Source organism: Ahaetulla prasina, chromosome 6 (genome assembly GCF_028640845.1).
Source record: "Ahaetulla prasina isolate Xishuangbanna chromosome 6, ASM2864084v1, whole genome shotgun sequence".
Classification (NCBI taxonomy): domain Eukaryota; kingdom Metazoa; phylum Chordata; class Lepidosauria; order Squamata; family Colubridae; genus Ahaetulla; species Ahaetulla prasina.
The window spans coordinates 85,496,361-85,514,029 of NC_080544.1; the positions used below are offsets into that span (position 1 = coordinate 85,496,361).

A 17,669-nucleotide genomic window follows, 5' to 3' on the forward strand; every position below is an offset into this window, starting at 1 on the left:
GTCCTGAAGTCAAGAGAAGGCCCGGAAAACGGCTCTGCGTCAGAGGCAGAGATAGGGCTAGGGCCATCTGGGAGCAATGCGCAGACCCCGGAGCCTCCAGAGGCAGACAGCAGAGAGGCAGAGGAACAGGAGGCTGTTCCTAGTGCAAGCATGCAAAGAGCTGCCAGAAGGCAAAAGCAGCTAAAGCAAAAAGGGCAACTCGGGAGTAAGGCCAGGAGATAATTGGCTCCTCCCATAAGGCTTAAAAGAGCAGCAACGGCTCTTGCGCTCTTTGTAGGAAAGCAACATTGCTACATTGATTTCTAGTCGGGGTCTCTTGTTTCTGAGCTGCGTGGGGCTTTGCCAAGAAAAGCCTTTGGCAGGATGTGATAAGGCCGAAGGACTTTTTCTGAAGGATTTATTTTGGAATTAATTTGGACTAAGCTGAGAATGAAGTAATTCTCAGAGGTTCTAATAAACTACGTTTGTTTAGGACTGATTGTGTCTGCTAATAACTACTTGGGCCTAGGTCACAACAGAAGTAGCCCACAGTACTGCATTCTAACCACTGCGCCATCACAGCTCTTAATAGTTATGGGATGGGACTAGAACCAAGAAGATCTACGTTTCTTCAAGTTTGAATTGGGCCCCAAGGCCTACAAGCATCCAATACATCTATAAGCAGTTCTCACAAAATAGATTTTATTGTATTAAATTATTTTGTACCAGTCAGTAGGTGGGCAGCTGCATTTTGTAACTACAGCTTTTGCATCATCTTCAAGAGTAACCCCTACCAAATTGTTAAAAGTCTAACTGCAAGATGACAAGGGCATGAATTACTGTTTTTGGTCCCTTCTGAGAAAGATAGCAATTCGCAGACTAGTTGAAACTGGCTGAAAGCTGCTTGGGCATAGTCTTGATCTGCTGTTCCAGGAGAACCCTACATTTTATGCTTGTTCCTTTACAGGTAAATGACACTTTGTCAAGAGGAATTGGTGAAGTGTTAATTGTTCCAGAAGGCTCCTGGGTTTTAGCAAGCATCATTATACCAATCCACTTCCACACATCGTTTAGCTACTGGGTCAAGACTTCCAGTTTGGCTTCAGAGTACAGATATAAATTTGATTATCATTATTATATTGAAGTTTCCAGGAAAAGGACAAGATAGTTTGTCTGTAGTTATAATTTAACTACAGTCTCAAGAACCTTATCTAAGAAAGACAACTGGTAAATATTATTTAAGAGTGCAGAGTTGAATTGTGGCTTCTTGAAGTACATGTAGTCCTTGACTTATCGGTCACTTAGCAATCGTTCAAAATTACAAGAGCCTTTGCCCCCCCACCCCAAAGCTATTCATGACCCAATTTTGAAACGTTCTAACATTTGTTGATGCACACATTCTTATGGTATGCAAGCCTACCACAAGTTGTACATCAGAAGCATCTGATAAACTGAGCTGCAGCTCATGAAAACTTATCCCTTTTAATAAAATGTGTTAGTTGAAAAGGATCCTACCAGATTCCACCGATCAAGAATATCTTACTCCTGCTTTTGTTTTTGCCTATTTCACTTCTGATAGAACCTCTTCTTTGAAAGCAAGAGTACAATCATTCCCCGATGGACAAGCATAAGCTTTCTTAGGTATGCATACATTAGAAAACATGCAGATATGCACACATGCATGCACACTTGTGCACATACATGTGTCCCTCTGGAAATTCAAAAAATGCGAAAATCTGTGATCAGGCAACATGTTAACACAGGAAACAAAATCAATAAAAATATCACAAGATAGTACGGGTAGTCCTTGACTTAAGATCACAACTGAGGACAATTTTTTTGTTGCTAAGTGAGACAGTTGTTAAGTGAGTTTTGACCCACTTTATGAACTTTCTTGCTACAGTTTTAAATGAATCACTGCAGCTAATAAGTTAGTAACCCGTTTGTTAAGTGAATCTGGCTTCCCTATTCACTTTGCTTGTCAAAAGGCTGCAAAAGATAATCATGTGACACTGCGACCATTGTAAGTATGAACCAGTTGCCAAACATCCAAATTTTGATCATGTGACCATGGGGATCCTGCAATAAAGTGTGAAAAATGGTCATAATCATTTTTTTCAATGCCGTTGTAATCATCCAGATAAAATCAGCTATGTGCTGCCATCTGCTGAGAATAAAATGTAGGAGCAGATTAAAAAAATAGCTTTTGTACTGCACTTAGATATAAGCATATACCAAATCAAAATGCATAAAGTACTTATATACTGAACCAAGCAGAAGAGGGATTGCACAATGCCAATTTGTGTACATATTTTATATCTGTGGATCTTTCTTCATTGCCAGTGACAGCATGAACAAGTGAATAAAATGGCAACATTTTCAAAAAGGTTTTACCATCATCTTTCCCAGATTTAAGAGAAAATGACTGGCCCAAGATCACATAGCTGCCTAAGGAAAAACTAGAACTCATAGTCTCCTAGTCTGAAACTTTAATCATTACAGCAAGCTGTCTTTCCAAAATTACCTCACATATTCTTTTGTCTGCAATCTAAAGTCGTTTTAAATCTTAAACAGAAGTTTGATCTTTTTTAAAGAAATGACTGAGCTATTTTAGCTCATTTATGTAATCTGATAATTTTAATAGGGCTGGGAGGGTTTTTTAAAAAAGTTCTTCAGCCTGGTTTTAGATAGTATTAACTATTGCGTTTTCGTTGTTTTAATTTTATCTTATCTCATTTATCATTTAAAGAACTGCATTTTTTGTTACGCAATTAATAATCCTTTTAAGAAAACCAGAATTTCAGGCTAGATTAGGAAATGGGAAAAGGTATCCCCAAAGTATATGATGCAAACCAGTTTGCTGCCAATGAAATTATACAGACCCTTGCAGGAAATCACAAGGAATTAAGAGGACATGAAAAAGATATATTTTCACTGAAGTCAGAAACATTTATTAGTGATGAATCACTTCAAGTTCACAAATGGGGCAGAAAAAAAAGAAAATTAATATTTGCTGGAGAAAAAATATTAAATAATCCTTTATATTTACCAAGGACTCACAGATATTTACATCTAACTTCCTCATCAAAACTTACTTTTACATTGGCAGCTGAAGACTGTTTTATTCCAGGTAAATTATTTGCCCCTCAAGATTGTCATCTGGCCAGCTGCCTCTTTTTTAATTAGAGATGCCTTGAAGTAAAGTTGGGATTGTCTGCAAATGAAAATATATTTCCCTGAAGCCATAGATCCTTCTAAACTTAAACAGTTGATTTATGCTGTCAGATTAAGGGTTCCTTTAACCCAGAGGCACTAACATACAACCAAAGGCCACAAACTTCCCCATCAATACCATGTTGCTTTGATGTAGTTTCCATGGCAGTAGTGTTGGGTACCAAAGTCCAAAAAGCAGATATGCCTATAGCATGGATACGGTTAGGACTTTTATTTATTTATTTAGATCCCATTTTTATTACTTTTATATATAACTCAAAGTGGCAAACATCCAAAACTTCTTCCTCTATTTTCACCACAACCTTGTGTGGTGGGTTTGACTGAGAAAGAGTGAGTGGCTCAGAGGCATCCAGCCAGCTTTCATGCGTAAGGTTGACAAGAATTTACAGCCTCCCAGTATTTGTTATTACATCAAACTGCTAAATTCTTTAGGAACACGGTCCTTCCATCTTCATTCCCACAAAAGAACCAGATATTCCTTAACAATCTCCTTGGGATAGTCTGGTGCAGGATTTCTTCAGCAAAGCATCTTTTCAGATTTTATTTTCCTCATCCATTCCTTTTTTAGTATAGTATTAGATAGCATAGCATAGCATAGCATAGCGTGAGCAGAGCAGAGCAGAGCCTTTATTGTCATTGTATATCATGGATACAACAAAATTGTTTTAGCCTCACTGGTGCAATCCATGACAAAAAATACAAACTACATAAATAGTATAAAGAATAATTCCTATACAAGTAATTAGGGGGGGAAAAGAAAAAGAAAGAAAAAAACTAGTCATACGTTTCTGCGTGTGCATGGAGTGATTGTGGTTGTGTTTAAGAGTCTGACAGCCCAAGGATAGAAACTACTTTTAAACCTATTTGTTTGGCTGGCTCTGCTTCGATGTCTTCTGCTCGATGGGAAGAGACACTGACCAGGGTGTGAATCATCTCTGAGTATCTTCCTTAGTCTGCTAAAGCAGCGAGACCTGGCGATGTCATCCAGTGGTGGTAGAGGGCAACCAATGGTTTCTTGTGCCAAATTGATCACTCTGTAATGCCTTCCTGTCCACAGCAGTTAAACCAGCGCACTATACTGTAATGCAGTATGTGAGGACACGTTCTATCGTGGCCCAATAGAAAGAGGTCATCAGCCATTGTGCCACCTGATTTTTTCCGCAGGACTCTAAGGAAATGAAGTTGGGCCTTGCCAATCACCAGCGATGTGTTTTTTTCTAGGTGAGATCTTGACTAATAAGCACTCCCAAGAATTTAAAAGAGGAAACCCTTTCCACATGGCCCCGCTGGATATACAGTGGGGCAGGTTCCTCTTTGTGCTTTTGGAAATCTAGCACCATCTCCTTTGTCTTATTAGTATTTAGATGTAAGTATTTAGATATTCCCCTTCCCCTTTCCCTACAAACTCTTCCAATAGTGAAACCTATCTATGATGAGCTTCCGGGCTTTAAATTACCATATTCTTTTACCACTTGAGCAAAATAAATGATGCTGACCCTCTTTTCAAGATTGTTTGGCTCTTGGCCCACACCGAAATCATCCATAGGAATAGCTCTTGGGATGCTCCAGCTGAATGAGATCCATAAACTGCTTGAATTATTCCTGAAAGTCTGCAGCTTCATCTTTGTTGACACCACCTAGTCATGTGTGAAAGTGGGCAAGAATGTCTGTTTATCCACACACAATGCGGGAAGGCATAATTTAGGCCAATGTGTTTTTGGTTAGTTTTCTGGACAACCCACAGGATTAGAATTAGTAAATTGTGGTTTAAAGAAACATGGCTAGCGCACTGGGGACACACAGCCAGTTCTCCAAGGAGGTGCTCAAACTCAAACTCTCCCCTGTCGTTAGAGAGTCAAACGCTGATTAACTCACTATAATTTGGCGCTGAAAAGAAAGTGGGCGGCGCTACCTTCGTTTAGCTACCTGGCGACCCACAAGAGACGCTTCACGCTCTCCCGTTCCCACTCGAGTCTTCGGGCTTAAGTGTTATTTTGCTTTCCGAGTAATTGGCGAAGTATGCCACGAGCTGAACTCCCAGCGACAGGCCGCCACGAGGTTTCGCGTGCTCCGACTCCCAGTCGAGTGCGCGCCCGCCCGCTTTGTGCCAACTTTTGGGGTTAGCCTGGCTTTTACAGTAAACGGCCCGTCTTCGCTAAAAAAAACCGTGCGAAGGAGCGCTTCTCGGTCTGAGTCGCAACAAAGTGTTTGCGCGAACGCGATGCTTAATCGCGGCGCGCCTCATAAAAACGCGCGCAGGCTTTCTAACCCCTCAGCCTGCCCGACGCGAGGGATTAATGAGTTAATTCGTCCGCGCGCAGCCGGATAGTTCTTTCTTTCTCCCCTCCCACAACACGAGCACACAGACACACACCACAGAGGTTAGCGCGCTTTCCTCCGTTTGTGCTGCCCATGCGTGCGTGTGTGAGAGGGGGCTTCGTTTCCGCGGTGTCGGCAGCCCCGCAAAGCGCCTCTCCACAGCGCACAAAGGGAGGAAAAACCCGCCGCCCTCGCGCGTTTTCCTGTACGTTTCCTAATAAAAAGAAGAAGAACGGCGCGCGCTGCACGTCCCGCGACGGAACCGCATCGGAGCCTCCGGTTGGGTGCAGAAACCGGACTTCGCTTCCAGCCGAGGGTTTAAATCCTGCCGCTCGGGGGAACGGAGGGGGATCCGGAGGAGGCGTGGTCTTTCGCAGATGCCGACGGAGAGTAGTGGGAGGTTTCGTGGTCTTCGGGGAGCGGGGCGGGATTTAAAGCGGTGTCAAGACTCCTCTCGAGTTCTGCATGGACACGCTTTCGTGGTCCGGCGGGGCTCCGCGGCTCATCTTGCGGGTGTTGCCTGCGCTGATTTGTGAGCCCTGCGTTTTAAGGCGAAAAGATTAGATGCCGCCGCTTTATCTTCACCGGAAAGATGCAGCCGTGAGCGTTTTTGCCGAAGCCGTGGACCGAATGGAAGGTTTTTCTGCCTAAACGCTGAGAGGGACACACACACACACACACACACACAAAGAAAGAAAGAAAGCTTCGCGAAGGAGGAGGAAGAGGGAAAAAGCGATTGTAAAAGCGCATTCTCTGGCGTTTTCGTTTTGTGCTTTGGCCAAGTTCCGCGCTCCGTCTTCCTTTGCAGGCTGTTGCTGCACCAGCCCCCTGTTCACTTTTGTTGGAGCACGCCTCGGGAGGCCTCGTTGAACTGCGCCGGGGACCGAGATCTTTCGGCTCCTGCAGTGCTAGCCTCTCAAGCAGGCGAGGGTGGTTGTTTTTTTAATATATATATATATATATCCTTCCCCAGTTTGAAAAGGAAAGCTTCGCGACAGAACCATGCAAGTCTCCATAGCTTGCACGGAGCATAACCTCAAGAATCGGAATGGGGAAGACAGAATGATCAGCAAACAGACTTCCTCCGCTCCAAATGCGGTCAATGCGGCCAGAGCAAAATTCCGGACAGTGGCGATTATCGCTCGTAGTTTGGGAACCTTTACCCCTCAGCATCACATTTCCTTAAAAGAATCCACTGCAAAGCAGACAGGCATGAAATACAGGTATGGCAGACCTTTTGGGTCACATCTCGGGGTATTTCTTTCCCCCCTTCACCATCCCGTGCACCTCAAGACATACAAAGTTATCGACATATAAAGTTATTTCCCCCCCCAAACAAGAAACAAACCCTAGAATCCTTTTTTTTTTTAAAAGAAAGAAATGAAGTCACCCAAAAAAGTTTAAATCCTTTAGAAATCTTGAGCATTGGGTTCCAAATTTGGGGTAATATTGGTTTTGGCCCTGGCTGCCTCCCATTAACTAGGATTTTGGTCTTTGCAGCCCCAGATAAGTTTTGGTGATTTTTGTAATTTCACTGAGTAAGTATTCTAATGAAGAGAGATTTCATTTGTAATTAGGGAATTTGGATTACTGAATCACTCTTGAGGATCTTGTTCAGGAGAAAGTTTGCTTCTCAAGGCACCTGCTGGGTTGTTCAGAAAAGCAATATCTGTTAAGCTCAGTTGGATGCTCTTTTTGCATTATTTATTTATTAACTTTATATGCCACTCATTTCCCTTTTGTATTCTAAGTACCATTGAGGGGCTCATAATGAACTTCCTATCTGCAACAGAGAAGGATTTGCTTTGAGTAAAATGTGAAGTAAATTGCGTAATATAGTAAAGTAATAAATACTTACCTGCAGAAGTGTTATTTTTCACAAAAGAAGCCAAAAAGAAGGCAGTGAAGATGGTTGCTGACTGAATTCTGAGATTCTCTGTATTTTATCCTGATTTTAAAATAGAATTTTTAAAAACTTGATAAGATGAATAGCTGTATTTAATGGTGTAGGCAGAATGACTCCTTCAAGAAGTCATTTATTTGGCATTTGAATGGTTAGTTCTTGACTACAAGAGGACAAAGCACTTATTCCCACACCTATCGTAAGCAGAGTTGTTGCTTAGTCATCAGATCACCTGCTGAATTTACTGCAGTAACATTCTGAATGGTATTGAAGGTAAACTCTAGACATGAGTTTTAATTCCACTGAGTAAAGAAAGTCTGTTCCTTATGCAGGCTTGTCCAAAAGTAGATTCTCTGTACTTTGAAGCTTACAAACAGGAGAATATGCAAAGTATTGCAGCTCTAGGCTTAGTTGATAAAGCTGACCAAGATAGTGAAAGCTTTCTTGTTCTTATAATTTAATGCATGCATTTCCAATGAAAAGCACAATTTACAGTAGAAGAAGTTAAAGTGCTGGATTAGAGCAGAAAAAGCCCTGGTTCAAATCCACCTTCTGCTGTGGAAGGGCCCTAGCAGACTTTCATGCAGTCACACTCTTTCATTCCATCCAACATGATCAGATTTTTATGGGGAAAATTAGACATGGATCTCATCTTAGGGATTTCTCTTGGGGAAAAGCAAGAAGTAAATCTAAGACATAAGTTAAACCAAGTCATCAAGAGAATCAACATTTTTTGATGAATCGGTTATTATTTTTAGATGGGATGTAAGAGGTAATGAATTTTGCCGGCACTATATATAAAGGGCCTTTCATCTTTTCCAGATCACTTCAGTTAGGTTTGCCTATATATTTTATGTTGCTGGTAGAGATAGGATGCTATGTAGGATAGAAGGCAGCAAAAAGATATCCCATCCATCTCCAAGTTGTTTGTTTGTTTATATCCCTCCTGTATTATTTTTGTAAGGTATACAAGGTGGTGAACATATTCAACATACTTCTCTCCTTCTATTTTCCCCACAACCTTGTCAGGGTGAATGGGCTGAAAGAGAGTGACAGGTTGAAGGTCATGCAACTGGCTTCCATGGGACTAGAATTTAGAGTCTCCTGGTTTCTAAACTGGTGCCTTAACTGCTAGACCAAACTGAAAAATCAACAGACTATCTGTGAGAATAGAGATCTTTTCTTTTCTCTCTAACTCCAAATATTCTCAGTTGTAAAGTTCATGCAGTCGTCGATCATGCAGTATGATATATTCCTTGCCATCTCCACGTAGAGCTTGAAAAATGTCAAGTTAAATTCCTGGAAAAGGATCGAAAGTCAGTTTTAATAGTGTTGAAATAAATGAGTCAGTGGTCTGATTCATCAGGCAAGTTGTTAGAGTTCTGACAATTCATCTGATGATGGCCCTCCATTTACATCTTTGACCAGGACCTAACTTCTTGTTCTTTGTACCATTCATTTTGAAGTAGTACATTTTTGTTTAAGAGCGGGAATATCACTACCTCTAGACTTGTGAAAGTTAGGTTCTAACTTTCTTCTCCTTCAAGAGACAGTCCATTTTCCAAAGATACCTTGTAGTTATTTACAGAATGTCCTGAAAACCATCTATCATTTTCTTATACGTTGTACTACACTATGTTTTTTTTCAAGTTTTAGAAACATGGTAAAAAGTTTTTAAATAAATCTCTAGTGACTTATTGCTGATTATGTGATATTATACAATAATATCTTCCTTTCATGCTTTGAATATCCTGGCATGAACTACGAAACATTTTCAGTTCTTATTAATTTTAACCTTCACCTTTTAAATTGTTCTGCTTATACCCTAAATAACAAGAATGACCATGTTATAAATCTCATTGTTCAGGATTCTTTAGCTAGCCTTAGAAATGTATGAAGGATGTCTGTGTTCCTCCATTGAAGCTAAAAATAAAGACATAAAATAAATAAGAATACCCTCTGGTCAAAGAAATGCTATGAGATATAGAAGGACAAAATCACCTGAATTATGCAACATTTGCAAGAACACGAGTTTTGCTGGATCAAAATGCATCCTTATTTAGTTCAACATTTGGTATTACATAGTGACCAATCAGGAATCTCGAAACTTCAATCACAATCCAAAGAGATTCCTCTTCCATGTTGATGTCCATTAGTTATAGTTATTCAAGACACTATATACAATGCTCAAGATTAGTAGTGATTGATAGTCCGATTATCTAACCCCATTTTAAAATTATATAAATTGGTAGCCATTATATTCAATGGCAGTGAATTTCCAAGGTTATTCGTTGAATAAAGAAATAACTCCTCAGACTTTCCCACAATTAGGTTCAGTTGGTGATTCTAAGTTCTAGCATCCATATATAGGAAACATCAAATTAAATATATTCAATTAAAAACACTGGACATGGTTTTCTGGTTTAAACATTTCCATCAAGTTTTACCTTACAACAAATTTAATTCATCTTTGATATATATGTACTGTCTATCACATTTCAAACACATACATTCTTTCATCTGTGAAGATTATTTCAATACCAATATCATTCCCACCTCTCACAGAATACCAGCATAAAAATTTTCAAACTCTCAACTTATCAATATCCCTTTATCCCGACATTCCTCCTCCCCTCCAACCATTGATACATTTTATTCCAGATTTCATAATATTTTTACCCTTTTACCCTTGTCTTTGAGTTTTAAAGTTAGCCTGTCCATTTTTATTCATATTTAATAAAAAAAACTTTTTTAAAAAAAGGAAACATCCACGTATAGTTCATATGCATATCAGGAAAATATATTAGATATATTCTTACCTATGCTGGGTCTTTCTTCAGTTTAAATTTTATAGATCAACTATCACCTTTGGTTGTATTCCCCATCTTGGAATGTTAATGAAGACATCTGGAGGGAACCCGATTGAACAAAGTTTCAAATATTCATGAAATCAGTATGGGCTGTAGATGACTGCTTGGAAAGTCAAGACAAAAAGTGTGATACTAAGATTGTCAATCAGACTTTGTTATATAGACCACACTTATTATCTTATCTGCCCTTGCTTTGTATCTAGAATTAATTGAAATGAAAGTTTATGATCAGTATGTGATCTTTGTCTGTTTTCTTATTCTTGACTTGTTCAGCATATCAAAGAATTTTGAAAATAAAAGAAACTGAGATCCTTCAGGTCTTTATGATGAGTTTGGGATAGAAATTAATTTTGCATTTAGTAATTGCTCTATAATTGGAGTTTGGTATTTAATATCCTAAGAATCCTAATTTTATATTTTAAAATTTCTCTAAACCTTCTGATGAAGAATAGCTTAAAAATATATACTGGTAATTGTAAAAAGATCAACATCTAGGTAAGGGCTGGAGAATATATGAACTTTCAGGTGGAAAAGACTTAATCATATATATTACAGAATCATGATTTACTTTTGATAAGTAAAATTATTAGATAACCAGCTTTGGGGCTAAAAGCTATCTTATATTACCAAAGATCCCTGCTTTTCCAAAGCCTTCAGTTGCATTATTGCCTTGAGAATTAAATGTCATTAGAAGGTTATGATAAAAGTATATTTTGGTTCCTGTTAAAGAAAAAAATCCTAACTATACAAGACTTTTTAGATAACTCTTTTCAGCAGAATGGGGTTTTTTTTTGCCTCATTATTTTACTCTTTCATTTTTTTTTTACACTATTTTGCCTCCTACATCTGGTAGGCATCTTTTGAATAGCTACACCTGAAAGGAACAGCTTCCTTCCTGAAAGGAACATCTCTGTCAGTGTTTTTATATAAAGGCCACACACGAGATAATTATTATATAATACAAAGGTTGAGCAAATAGGAGATGCAGTGACAGGAACAAGAGGTTCATTAATAACAGAGTTTTGCACCAGATCATAGCAAGAGAAAAATATTACTTTTAGTTTTAATGCAGCTTACACTCCAATGAATTCAAATCACTACTAGATTTAGTAGAGAAGATTATTTTTTTCTATTTAAGATTATCTGTCATAAACTTTTATTCCTCCTAAACTGATTTCTAGGTACATTTTATCTTTATATGACTTAGAAGTCTGAGTTGGAAAGCAATTTAATGCAACTGAGACAGAAGGAAAAGATTAGGTTAATATATTGTTTTTAAAGATATCAATATCTGATTGTGTGCTGAGAGCCTGTTTGGTCTAGTGGTTAAGGCTCCAGGCTAGAAACCCAGAGACTGAATTCTAGTCTTGCCTTAGACATGAAAGCCAGCTAGGTGGTATTGGGCCAGTCACTCTGTCTCAGCCCAGAACATCAGGCTTAGGTGACAACTGGTCAGTCAACTGGTCCTGTCTCAACCAATGGATCAACAATCAATTGATCTGGAAAAAAAACCAGACCCTGAACCCGTGGTAGAAATGCTTCGAAGTTTTTATATGTGCATATACATTTACTGTGGGACACGGTGGCTCAATGGCTAAGACTTTGAGCTTGTCAATTGAAAGGTCAGCAGTTCAGTGTTCGAATCCCTAGTGCCGCATAACGGGGTGAGCTTCTGTTGCTTGTCCCAGCTTCTGCCAACCTAGCAGTTCAAAAGCACATAGAAAAATAGGGACCACCTTTGGTGAGAAGGTAACAGTGTTCCATGCGCCTTTGCCATTTAGTCATGCCGTCCACATGACCATGGAGACATCTTCGGACAGCGCTGGCTCTTCAACTTTGAAACAGAGATGAGCATCGACCCCTAGAGTTGGGAACGACTAACACATATGTGCGAGGGGAACCTTTACCTTTTATACATTTACTATATGTACTGTATATAATTACATGCATTAAAGTACTTCCTCCACTTAATGAGCAACTACTAAAAGTGTTCCTGATTATCAGAGGCAGCCGAGTTGTATTGAAATGTATTTGACTCATTGTGATGTGGATATATTTAGGGACCTCTAAAGAAACCAATCAGCATGCAACTGCATTCCACAATAACATGGATTATTGTGAAACTACTCAGCCCATTTCTTACAGTATATGAGTATACAGTTCGTGAGATTTGGACCTCACACCTGAGCAAGTCGCTTCTGGGTTGTACTGCAGATAACATACTAGAGGCACCTATAGTAGCAAGATGCCTCATAGCATTGATAAATATTGAGTGGGGAAACAGTTCACAGGCATTGCGCCTTACCAGGTATATATACCTCTTGGCTTTACACAGGAATTGAACCTCAGTTCTGCACTTTTTTTCCTTGTCTAAAGTGGCATTAAACCTGCAGGAGTCTTGAATTTTATTCTGTGTGAGATGACAGCAGTCTGACAGGCTAGTGAAAATATTTGTGCCCTAGCTGTATTCACGTTATGGTTCATTTAATTTGTGGCCCCAAAATGGTCTGTATGCTCAAATGCTATTTTACCAAGTGCTGCAAATTTTTGAAAAATATTTGTTTTGAAATGTGTGGCAGAGATTAGGAAGTATAATTTTCCCAACTACTTTATTAAAAATAAAACCAAATTAGTGCAATATATTCCCTCCTTCTTCAATTAATATCCTCTTAATAAACTATCTCTTTAAACTATTGTTTTATCAGCATATCCATTCATGACTCATTTTATAATGACCTCCATGTTTAGTGAGGTCATTTTGTTCTGGATCCTTCTGTGGGAGAAAAAAATCATAATATTGTTACCTCAGTTTATTTGTACTGACAAATTCTGTTACACCAGAGATAACTATTAAGAATAGCCCTTTCTTTGAGTGGAGTGAGCTGATAGATGCCAGGAGATCAGAGAAATGATAAGGCATTGGAGAATATAATTGCATTTGTCCCACAACTTGTCCTGCAGGCCATACCTCTGCTGCTTCAATCTTAAGAGAATACAACTATAGGAATAGCACTTAGACTTGTATACTGCTCCATAGGGCTTTACCATACTCTCCAAGCAGTTTACTAATGTTAGCATATTTCCCCCAACAATCTGGATCCTCATTTTACTCAGCTCAAAAGGATGGACGGCTGAGTCAGTCTTGAGCTGGTAAGGATCGAACATCTGGCTGTGGACAGAGCTTGCCTGTAATACTACATTCTAAACACTGCACTACCACCACTATGTCATTAAAAAGCTTCACAGATATTATGAACATGGATTGTGAGTGTGGCAAAGTAGGATAATATCTTTGATAATGAGATCTCTTAGGCCAACGATGGAGAGGAAAAATCAGTTGCTCCTGCAGCCAGATGAAAATCAGATATAAAGGATATAATGTCATCATTCAGGGAGTATCTTGTTGGAACCTTATCATATTTTCCAACTTACCCTTGAAACAGTTTGAATGCACTCAGGTGCTGTGTACCTAAAGATACTAGAAAATGTTTGTCTTGAAGGAGAAAAAAAAGGAAAAGGGTAAAAAGTACCCTGAATAAATGATTAGTAAATGTAGCAATATATAGAAAGCCATAAAACCCACACAAAGTGGGCTTCTGATTCTTAAACCACTACACAAATGGATAATATAACCTTTTAAAAAGAAAATGTAATTCACAAATTCAATTACACTATCATGAGAGCGATAATGTGACTCTTCATTGTCCTTTTCTAGTGGCTATTGAAACCTTTTAAACAAATGTAATTATAATTTACTACTTTAAAATAATAAAAACAATGAAGCAATACTGCAAATACAGTAACCTTCCCATATTGAGAAGTGCTGAAAAGAGTAGTTTGGAATCACATTCAGTTCCCACCATTTATCTTTTTATTTCATGCTGGGTACATTTGTCTAATGCAGTTTGTCTCAGAAATATCAGAGCTACCCCCTTTGCATTTTCTCTTTGTTACATTTTAAAGAGCTGTGGAATAATAGCACTATGAGTGACTAGTCCGCTGTGGAAAGGTGGAGAAGCTGTGTTGATCCCAAGATGTGAAGCGATGTGAGTAGGAAACAGATCAACCCACATTGTCTGTGGAACAAGAAATAAATTGCCTCAGCAGGAGTCCCAGTGTAGGGGGATCATACAGGTGCAGCACTGATTCAGAAATGGTGTAAAGATTCTTTTTGTTTAAGTGAAGAATCCTGGTGGGTGATTTTTCAGTGACAATGACTAACACAGCAACAATCATCACAGAAAAAGCTTTATGCTTGCTGTAACTTTTACAAACATAATGTATGAATCAAGGTGGCCCGTGTTTACCTTAATATAAGGGTAGATTGGAATAACGTTGGAAAAAGGCACTTTATAAATCACAGTTTTTAATTTCACAGTTCTCAATCATAGAGTTTATTTTTTTTAAAAATCACAGTGCAGCTTCCGTATCTGTAAGACTAGCTTGAGTTAAGTAATATTTGCATTATGTACCATCAAACTAGTTAACTTTCACAAAATTTGATTTCATCAAAATTTGATAGAGTAGTTTTTTTTAAAATAGTGTGCTTATTTTATACTTTCCTTTGTCATTAGTTTAATTTAAAGATCTTCTGTTTTCTATCCATATCAACGAAATTGAAAAGAAGGACTAGGGGAGACATGATAGCAGTGTTCCAATACCTCAGGAGCTGCCACAAAGAAGAGGGAGTCAAACTATTCTCCAAAGCACCTGAGGGTAGAACAAGAAGCAATGGGTGGAAACTAATCAAGGAGAGATGCAACTTAGAACTAAGAAGAAATTTCCTGACGGTTAGAACAATTAATCAGTGGAACAACTTGCCTCCAGAAGTTGTAAATGCTCCAACACTGGAAATTTTTAAGAAGATGTTGGATAGCCATTTGTCTGAAATGGTGTAGGGTTTCCTGCCTGGGCAGAGGTTGGACTAGAAGACCTCCAAGGTCCCTTCCAACTCTGATATTATTATTATTATTATTAAGTTGGCATGTTGCCTCATTCAAAAGTAATAATGCTTCACATGCACAGTTGTGATTTTTTATACACACACACACACACACACACACACACACACACACAAACCTATGAGGTTGAGAGTGAGTGGTTTGTCTAAGGTAGTTTGTTAGTTCATTGTGCAGGCAAAGATGTGAATTGGAGCATTTAGATTTGTAGCTGAATGTCTCCACCAATGTATGTGGATTACTTGAAAGCTTTTTACTAGGACAATAGGAAAATTTGCTTTGTTCCATCTCCTAATTTTGATGAATCATTTGAGAGCTGTTAAGTAACAGTGGCTTTTTTTTTATTGCCACTCTGCCCAGAGACCTACTCAGATTCCTTAAAATCAGCATCTTTGAATTTGAATATAGTACTGGTTGGACAAAAGGAAGCTGATTTGGAGCTCTAAAAATGTTACTTAGTTTGCATAATGGAATGTCTGCAAGAAAACAACCAAGCTCAGAGCTCTGAATATTTGAGGAATATTTCTATTTGTGCTGTTCCGGTCCACAGTTTCAGTGCTCTGTGCATATTGGATATAGCTATGTATTTTTCCCCCCCTGTTCTCCATGAGATGCTTAGGAACAACAACAAAAAAATCAAGTGTCAAAATATCTTTTAAGAATGTGATTGTGTGATTAAGTACATTTAGAAAAGGGTAGCTGAAGAATGCATACTGAACTATTGTGCCACATTTGTTTTCTTAAAATGCAGATTAGTACCGACATGATAGGAAAGATTTATGAGTCAACATATAGAAATACAAATGAGCTAGCTTTTCTTTTGTTAAAATTGCTAATCTAATCATTCTACTGCCATGCGAGGGGTAAAAAAGAACAATAATTACTTGAGAGATGAAGTAGGAGAGCAAATATAAATTTTTCAAACTACATTTCAGATATGCATGCATTATGATATATACATACATTATGAAATTTGTAGGTCCAATATTTAGTTAATCAAAATGTCATAACTTGTTTCTTTTATTGCCTGCAGTATGTTTGGTAAACAACAACAAAAAAGAGTCTATATCTGAATATACAACTCAACATTATTTTTCTTCCAAACATAAATACAGTTTAATATATAAATTTATGTCTATATCAATTGAAATTAAAGAGAAAATAGGAGGAAATAATAACTTAATATTGTCCTCTATATGTGAGTCTGTTATTAATTCTTTTTAAAAAATGAGGATCACTTTGTACAAGATCTAACATTATCTGATCTTGCTGAAAGGCACCACTTATTCATGTCTACTGAGTTTTTAAAAGCCTAATACACTGAGATCCATAATGGCAAAGACCCAGCGGGCATTTAGAAATACAATTAGTAGTTTGAAAATCTGAATGAGAACTTTGTCCAATCAAAATTCAAACTTCTAAGATATAATAGTCACCTATTTGTCCTCTTAGAATATTTAGAGAAAAAAATATTCTAGGAAAGCATAGTGTTCCATTGGTTTGGCTTTTTTAAAGCATATCAAAACAAATATGTGTTTTCATTAACAAGGGAAATAACTCAAAGTCAGATAAAAAATTCACACCCGATAAAGTAAAACTAATTGACTCATTAATCTACACTAGCAAGGAATATCTTCGGACCTTTCGTCGTGAGCTAAAAACATATTTATTCATTCAAGCAGGACTGGCATAAATAGTTGATTTTAAATTGGGGTTTTAGTAATATTTTAAATTTTTAAATCTTTTAAATTATCGGCCGTTTAGTAATAGTTTATTTTAAATTCTTTTAATTGTATATATTCTGTATTTTATTCTGGCTGTACACTGCCCTGAGTCCTTCGGGAGAAGGGCGGTATAAAAATCTAATAAAATAAAATAAATAAAATAAATAAATAAATATGTTTTTTAAAAAAATTCACCCATAATTCTGAAATTTGCAGAATACAAAATGCAGGAATGTGAAACTTTTTCCTCCAGGGAGCATTATTGGTATGCGAAAACCCACCCTTGAAATATAGTGAATGCAACCCATGTCATTTAATGAAAAGTATATGTAGATAGTAATGTGCTTACAAGGTAAAGGTAAAGGTTTCCCTCGCACATATTCCAGACTCTAGAGGGCGGTGCTCATCTCAGTTTCTAAGCCGAAGAGCCAGCGCTGTCTGATGACAATTTCGTGGTCATTTGGCCAACATGACTAAATGCTGAAGGTGCATGGAACGCTGCTACCTTCCCACCAAGGTGGTTCCTATTTTCTACTTGCATTTTTACTTGCTTTTGAACTGCTAGATTGGCAGAAGCTGGGGCAAATAACAAGAGCTCACTCCATTAAGTGGCACTATGGATTCAAACCGCCAAACTGCCGACCTTTCTGATCACAAGTTCAGTGTCCTAGCCACTGAGCCA

The 17,669-nt window shown here is 38.1% G+C and overlaps 1 protein-coding gene across 3 annotated transcripts in view; it reads left to right on the forward strand.

The window, feature by feature from the left end:
* The window catches only part of KCNAB1 (potassium voltage-gated channel subfamily A regulatory beta subunit 1), a 193,127-nt gene that overhangs the window by 22,463 nt on the left and 152,995 nt on the right, over nt 1–17,669 (forward strand). For 2 of the 3 annotated variants that reach the window (XM_058188531.1, XM_058188532.1), the window contains exon 1: nt 6,535–6,755. The exons of the other annotated variant lie outside the window; for it this stretch is intronic. In XM_058188531.1, the coding sequence (XP_058044514.1) occupies nt 6,535–6,755 (221 nt within the window). Of the gene's footprint in view, nt 1–6,534; nt 6,756–17,669 lie in introns of those variants that run through there. 3 annotated transcript variants of the gene reach the window in all.